Genomic DNA, 8,033 nt, shown 5'->3' with positions numbered 1-8,033 from the left:
TGAGGCGCTGCTTTCCCTTTGTCCCTTGGGCTCCATTGCTCTGTGCAGTTTTCTGAAGCTCCAGTGGCCCTGAGATACACTTGAGCTGTTGTGTGGTGACTCGAGGGGCTTTGCAGGTGAAATGGGTGCAGGTAAGGGGTGGTGGCACCCTCTGGAGTGTAAGTTAGGTTAAGCTGGGGATCACTTTAGAGATTTAGGGGTTCAGCACTGGATTGTTTCAATGCCAGGGAGCTTGGGTCAATACTGAGGCCTTAAACCTGCCACCTTCCTGCTTGCACCAGCGTGAAAGCAGTGGTGGGGAGCTGGTCAGGCTGCCATTGCCATGTGTGGCACAAAGCAGGCAGCGCCCAGACACAGGATCCTGTTTTCTGTGTGGTTTTGGGCCAAGGACGCTTATCCTTCTGGTTGTGGTGGCTCTTTAGTCTTTTCATTTCATCATGTTTTTGGTTCAGTCTACATTTAAATGTCAAGCCAATGCTTACAGCACTCAGCATTGCCAGAGCTTCTGGAGAGGCTCCTCTATTTAATCTCTTTGTGTTTGCTGGGGTTCAACCAGGAGCTTTTTTGTTCTCAGCTCAAACACCTCTTACCTCTTTGCACCTTAGCAGGCTCTGGGTGCAGAACAGTAGTGAGGAAGGGGCAGTCTGTTGTAGATTTTCCCTAAAAGGCCAATTATGTTTGTGGCGTTGTTGTAGTTTATCTCTGCTCTCTTCGGTTTTATATTTGTGTACAGGAAGCTGGCATTTTCTCAAGTCATTAAAAACATTGTTGTTTGTACATCTGGGCTTTTTTGTTTGGGGCCTTTATCTGGGCCTTGCTGTAAACCATGCTGAGTTTGCTGAGATAATGCTCGGTGCTGCTGGCAAGCTGGCTCTGAACAACGTGCACAACAAGCTCTGACACACACCCAGCAAAGATCTGTGCGCTCATGAGAAAAAGAGCTTCCTCCTGTGTTGCACGTGGAAAACGGTGGTTTGCTTTCTGACCTAGGTCAGACCTCGCTTACGTCCGTCAGAACGGGCTGTAAAGACGCGTGCTGTGCTTCGCCTCACCCGAGTGCGAGCGTTTCTGGGATTCTTCATGTTTCCAAGTGTGTGGTCTGAAGTTAGAGTGAAATGTCCTGCTTTGGGGTTTAAAGAATTCAGCAAGGCTTCTCTGTCTGCGTAGCTTTATGCAGCTGGGATGGTGTCTACGGTGTGGGTTTTCTCCTGAGTTTTTTTACTATGATCTGCAGCTCTGGCCACCATTAAAGCAACCTTGGACTATCTCAGCTGGGAGGGGTGACCCACGTTGACAAAGCCACATCTGATGAGAACAAAGAGCAGCAAGGCCGTGTTCGATGCCTTTTGCATGGCACTGCACCAAGTGCTCTCGTAGAGGGAAAACATTTAAGTCACCTTTTAAGCTGGGCAGGAATCCGAAGGACTGCTTGAGCAATAACACTGCAGCTGAACATGGGCTGTGTTTTTAATTCTGGAACAAGACCCACAACAACTTCTTCTGGGATGCTGTGCTTTGTTTTTGTCTTCTGGAAAGATTACAGTGTTTTGGCTCATGTGGCTTTACCGACCCAGCCTCTGATTTGGGAGGAGGGCAAACCTCTCCTGCAGGGGAAACACACTTCCAGAGCTGTCCCCAAGTGTAGTTTGCCCTCCAGCTTGGCAGAAAGGGAGAGAAATAACACCAAAGGCTGTCATACTGCCTAGCTGGGCTGAGGTAACCGAGCAGGAGCTCTGGGGAAATGGGCTAAGCAACAGGTTGTTTCTAATGTGGTTACTTGTTGGACAAGATTATAACTGCTCTGCATTGCTGTAGAGTTCATCGAAGGGGGTAGAAGTTGTGGTGTTGCCCCTCAGCTCCTGCTGCTGGGAGTTTAACTGTTGAGGTATTAAATTGAGCAAGGTGGGTAGGGGGAAAAGGAATGGTAGTGGTGTTGGGGTCGGTTAAGGGATGGGGAAGGAAGGTGTTAAGAAAGAGCAGGGTGGTTGCACTGCTGGGCGGTGGAGTTCAAGGCTCTGCTGGTCCTTCTGTTGCTGAGCCAGCGAGGTTCAGAGGCGGCACTTAGGGAACAGATGACTTGCTTTGCTGGTAGCATTTAAGGTCATGGAGGTATGTTCAAGAGAATTGGGCAAAAAAAGTAGAAGAAGAAGAAGGAGGGAGGTAGGAAAAGACTTTTTTGGGATGGTTTTAGGGTCATTGGTTCTTAGCGCTGCTGCAGACGGTTTCTTCAAAACCAGCCAAGCTGCCCACTCCCCTGCTTGTTTTTCAGCCAGTACTTGGAAAGCGTTTGAGTCATGTTTGTCACAGAGCTGGCAATTGTGAGACTAAAATGATGGCAATCCACATACGTCCGGGCAATCTCTGTATCCTGAGGTATTAACAATCCGGTTCTGCAGGGCAGGAATGGTGCTGGTGAGACCGTTCTCCGGGCTCTGCTAAGCACTTGCTGGCCCAGCAGTGTTTTTCGGTCCCGTCCATAAGAATGCAGTGAAATAATGAGGTGGTGTGTGTGTGTCAGGGGTGGGATGTCAGATCTGGGCAGAGAAAAATTTCGATTTCAGGCTTGAGAGAACTGAAAAGTAATGGCTTTTCTTGTCAAAAACAGTGCTTTGCATCTCCCAGGAACAAAAGAAGGGGCAGAAATGAAGGGCCTCGGGGTGGGTGTTGCACACAGGGTTAATTGTTCCCTCCATGACGTTGCAGCACAGGGAAGTATCGTTAGGGGGAGTTGACAGATTCCTTTGTCTGAAACATTGACTTCTGCTTCCAGTCGAGATATTGAACGTGCAGTGGTGTTTTTGGAACGTGAAATTATGTACCCAGGGGAAAGACAGCTGTAGAACATGTCAAGATGTGCTGATTATAAGGAGTTAAAACCCGCCTTTTCCCTTCCAAGACTGGGAGTTGAGAAAGCTGGGCTGAGCACCGCTGCTTTCCCAGCCTGCCCGCCTCAGGCTGTTGTGTTTTCACTGACATTGTTCATCTGGGCCCTTCAGATCCCTGGGTTTGCCAAGTGATAGCAGCAGCAGGTGCAGTGGGGATGGTGAAACTTGTGCCTGTGGATATAAAGCATTTGCTTCTTCCCTTATGTGGTGCACTCATCAACCACCCTTTCCCGGAGTTCCTGCCTCTCAGACTGGGTGATGTCAGCTCCGAATGCTGCTTGACTGCTTGTTCTTTTATTATTATTATTATTATTATTATCTTCAGGTGGTTTAAGGAACTGGAACCATGACGGACTCCAAATACTTCACGACCAATAAAAAAGGTTGGTGTTACGCTGGATTGGAGGTGGTGGGTGGCTATTTTTACACAGCTTTTTTAACTGCATACAGAAGAACTTGTGCTTTTCTGTAAGCTCTGTCCCTGTTTCTCATCTTAATCATCCAGGGAGAAACTTCCAAAGTAGGTCGCATGGTGACAAAAGACAGAACTGGTGTATTATGCGGTTCTGTGATGCACAAAATGACCCAAATCGCTGCTTTTTCCAAGGATCGGAGAACAAAATACAGGGACTTGAGTGCAGATCTGGTCGGAGACAAAGCTTTAGTCATGGGCTAACAGGTTGAGGACTGAGGATGGCTGTTCCACTGGGCATCACAGGATTCAGCTGATTGAGAAACATTTATGGGTTTATTGACCTGTGTTACCTGCTGCTTTTGTGACTAGCAGCTCTTTCTAACTCAGAAGGGATTTGTTCCACTGGACTAAATTTGTGCTTTCCTGTTTCTGCCACTGTGTATCACAGCATTTGGGCTACCTTTGTTTTCTCGTTGCGTTTGCAGGAAGCGGGCGATGATGAGCAGAAGTTAAAAAGTCAGGGCAAAATTCCGAGCTAAGTTAGGGGTTTGTTGTTTTTTATTTTATTTTATTTTTTCCCTTGCAGGCACCAATCTGGTGTCCCCAAATATCTTTTCGGCCTGCTTATATAATAGCTGCCTCTGAGAAACAGACGCTCCAGTGATGTGGTTCAATGTTCTAGAAGTGGGAGAGCTGCAACATGCAGCGTGCTACTTGCAAACTGCTTCTTCCTTAGCAAGTTACAGCCCGTGTCGTTCTCCGAGGGGCGCAGCGTTGCTCCTCAGTAAACCGTGTTCTCCATGAGGGCTGGCAGCTTCCACGTGTTGCTGTACCGGCTTTATGGGAACAGCAGGCTGGGAAAGTAAAAAGTCACGTCTGAGCTGCCCCTAAAGCCTGAGCTTTTTTTCCTCTCCCAAGAGGCTCAATCTGTTTTGTCTTCTGCCAGGAGAGATTTTTGAGCTGAAGGCTGAACTCAATAATGAAAAGAAAGAGAAGAGGAAAGAAGCTGTAAAGAAGGTTATTGCAGCCATGACCGTGGGGAAGGATGTCAGGTAAAACCACTTTTCTTTCACCTGTAGCAGCTCTGGTTCTCCTGGGACTCAGGCAGGTGAAGTGGCACCCATCTCCATGGAGCAGCTCTGAGTTTGTCATCTCGGCTGGGTAGCAAGGCTGGCTGTGTCCTTGCCTGTGCTGTACCCAAGTCACAGGTTTCTCACTGCTTTTCTTACTGTTGCCTATGCAGCTCACTCTTCCCTGACGTTGTGAACTGCATGCAGACCGACAACCTGGAGCTGAAGAAGCTGGTGTACCTGTACCTGATGAACTACGCCAAAAGTCAGCCGGATATGGCCATTATGGCTGTCAACAGCTTTGTGAAGGTAACGTGCTCCTGCGGCTCACCAGAGGATGGTTCAGTGCAGTGCCTGTCACCACGTCTCCTTTGTCTTTAGCTCTTCTGGGCTGCTGTTTATCTCTGCTTTTGTACTTGAGCCTCTGGGCTGGGCGTGCTGGTAGAGCAGCAAATAAAGAGTTGGCATGCTGAATCCAACAGGTCTGGGTCCTCTCTCTCGCTTGCTGCTGCTGCTTACTGCAGAGGAGATGACTCGTGCACTGCTCTAAATGGTTAGAGAGCCCGCTGCAGGAAAAGCTGCTTCTGTTGTTTTATTAATCATCATTAAAGACCAACTTCTTGTATTGGGTAACAATTTATATTTTTAATCTCCCAGCCTGTGTAGTTTCTCTGTCATACGGATATCTATGATTTGTTGGAATGTTTCAGCTGTGCTCTGTGTGGAAAACCTTTATCTCTGGTGAAGCTAGAAGGCAGTTCACTGGAGAAACAACAGGCTGATTGCTGTATTGCCTTTAGTTCTGTTGTCAAGTTGCCTCTCTGTCTAGGATATGTTATTTGGTGCTTAGAGAAAGTTTGAGATTCCTCCTAGAGTACTATAAAATCTGAGACATGGAGGGATCTGGTCATGTTTTAAGTTTCCAGTGTGGAAGTTTCTAGTCAGCCTCTAGTTTTCTGAGACTGAGAGAGCTTGGAGGACCTAGGCTGAGAGCAAGTCTGCTCTTCTGGCCAGAGGTGTCTCCACCTCCCTCTCTGGAAAGAATATTGTTGTCTATCATGTCTTTAAAGTGCCATTCTGTTAGAATGGCCTAGCAAGCAGATATGATATTTTCCAGCTTCATGCTTTTCCATGCATGGAAATGTCTGATGTCCCTTTTGGCAAGCTGAGGGACAAGTGTTAGTAAAGAGAAAGCGTTGACACCAGCCTGCACTAGCTCAGCATTTCACAGGCAGATCAGAGTTCAAGGTGGTGAATGCCCTAGGAAGAGCTGTCACTTCTCTTGTGTCCTTTAAAAGTGATGCACTCAGGTGTGTTCTCAGCTGTAGGAAACTCAAAGAGTGAAAGGTAAATGTACCTCACGGGTTTGCAGGTCATTCTGCAGCCATCCTTTTAGGGGCTGATTTTGGAGGAGCGTTGCGCAGGGATGCAGATGGATTTGATCTATGGAGAATTATGTGGGCTTGAAGTATGAAGCGTTATATTCCCTTCTTTGTTTTTCCCACTTCTGGACTAACCTTTGCTTGGTGCTTCGTGTGTTGCAAACTTAAGGGATCACAGAATCACAGAACATTAGGGATTGGAAGGGACCTCAAAAGATCATCCAGTCCAATCCCCCGATGCTTGTGTCTAGAACTGTGAGAAATAGGCCTTGATGACTCTTGCATTGTGTTTGGTTGTTGACTTTTCTCGTGGTATTCTCTTGCTCCTTCAAACCTGTAGGGCTGGAAACCGGTGTTTTATCCTCTCTGGAAGTTGCCTGTGGGTTTTGGGTGGTGAGAGCTGCCTCAGTAGCTTAGCTGTACTTTTGATTTGGCTGCTAGATCATGTTGAAGGAAGCTTTGCCTGGAGGGAGCCAAGGGACGCTGAGCTCACACTTTTACAGGCTATCATAGCCTGAAAACATCTTGAGACAGTGTAGCATGTTCCTGTGAACCAGCAAGTTCCACCTTTCAGCCCTGATCTGAAATAATTGCCTTTTTTTAGCGTGTAATCAGAATGCTTCTTGTTTGAAGTAAGAACAGCCTGATTGTGGCTGCAGAGAAGATGGCAGTGGCCAGTGGTGCAGATTTGTTTACCGCATATTCTGTCCCCTTGCAGGACTGTGAAGACCCAAACCCTCTCATCCGTGCTCTGGCCGTCCGTACCATGGGATGCATCAGGGTGGACAAGATCACAGAGTATTTGTGCGAGCCTCTTCGCAAGTGTCTGAAGGATGAAGACCCTTACGTACGAAAGACCGCGGCCGTCTGTGTGGCGAAGCTGCACGACATCAATGCCCAGATGGTGGAGGACCAAGGCTTTCTGGATTCTCTGCGCGACCTGATTGCAGACTCCAATCCCATGGTAATGTCGATGTCCTTCCAGCGCGTTGCTTGAGCTTGTAATGGGCAGATAATCAGAAACATGAAGGCTTTTTAGTTGCAGCTGTTGCACTGTGGTGAATGCATTGGTTAGAGAACACTCACCTCAGAAAATAGGAGATGCCATCTGTTCTTAGATCTGTTTGGGGTTTTGCCTTCAGTGCGGCAGGGAAAGTTTAACTTCCTGGATGGATGAGTCAGAAGAGCAGGAAATAGTTGATGCTGTACCTTGGGGACAGCTTGGAGCTGTTGCTTTCCTGCAGGCTTTGGCTCCTCTTGGAGGAAGAGGTTGGATGAATTCATTCACTAATGGAGATAAATCCACTGGCCTGTAATGAGTGGAGAAAATCAATGCTTATGTTTTTAATAAAGTTAAATGAGTCACGAGAGCAGAGGTGGAGATGAAGACAAACGGATTCACAGGGGTAAATTACCTACTAAATCAGTATTTCATCACGGCATTTCCCCGCCAGGCGTCTTCCACTGTTCTTGTGTAACTAAAAGCTGGTGGACAATGGATTGAAGTGCCCCACTGCATAATCCCTTCGTTTAGTACTTTTTCCTGTGATCTACTGGAATCCAGTGATTCTGGTACTGATACTGTTGTAACTCCTGGCAGGGAAGAAGACTTCTGCTGCTTGGCTTAACTTGGAGTTTAAGGATGTGGCTGCTACTTTTTTAGCTCTTTTACAGCACAGCTCTCATTTGACTCTGCTTGAAGGCCTGATTTCACATTATTCAGACAGGTCTAACAGCTCTTTCTGAGGTGCAGGAATCAAACCACCTACAGGAAATTTCTGTCCTGTTACAGCTGTCGTTGGGCAGCTGTGGAGAAGTCAAGTGCAAGCGGTAAGGTGGCAGCCCCTTTAGTAGGAGAGTGAAGGCTGCTGATTGCTTTTCTTTCTGCTTTCTAGGCAGCAAAACCAGAGGTGTCTGACCTTCACAGGCACAAGTCTACGAGCAGTGGTGCCTATGAGGAGACATAGGTGCTTATTACCTCTCATATCCATATCTCTTTTACAAGCTGTGCTTTCTGTATGCCTCCCTGATTTTTGTTTTATACCGGGTTTCTGCATGAATGTTGATGACTGCTTGAAAACGCTCTCTCTGTCTAGGCAATTTTGAGGCATATAGGGGAACACCTGCTTTTTTAATTTAATGCTGAGGCTGTGCCTTGCAGCCTCTGAAAGTACTTGATGTGGCTGCTTTAGTTCCACTTAAATACTGGCCCCTGGCATTCACTAGCTCCCAGGCAGCAATGGAGTGTGCTGTGGAAAAGGCTATAACCCACTCTTCTCCT

At 47.3% G+C, this 8,033-nt stretch overlaps 1 protein-coding gene across 1 annotated transcript; it reads left to right on the top strand.

The window, feature by feature from the left end:
* Positions 1 to 3,209: 3,209 nt before the first annotated feature.
* LOC104548161 (AP-2 complex subunit beta-like) lies at positions 3,210 to 6,716 on the top strand (the record flags this gene model as incomplete). The annotated part of the gene is made up of 4 exons (XM_010194098.1): positions 3,210 to 3,268; positions 4,247 to 4,352; positions 4,544 to 4,679; positions 6,471 to 6,716. Coding segments are annotated over exons 1-4 (525 nt in total), but the record flags the coding sequence as incomplete, so codon positions are not given.
* Positions 6,717 to 8,033: the final 1,317 nt, after the last annotated feature.

The sequence above is a fragment of the Mesitornis unicolor genome, unplaced genomic scaffold (assembly GCF_000695765.1).
Source record: "Mesitornis unicolor isolate BGI_N332 unplaced genomic scaffold, ASM69576v1 Scaffold39821, whole genome shotgun sequence".
In the NCBI taxonomy this organism is placed as follows: Eukaryota; Metazoa; Chordata; class Aves; order Mesitornithiformes; family Mesitornithidae; genus Mesitornis; species Mesitornis unicolor.
Note: the sequence above shows the minus strand (reverse complement) of the source record. Positions and strands in the feature narration are given on the sequence as shown.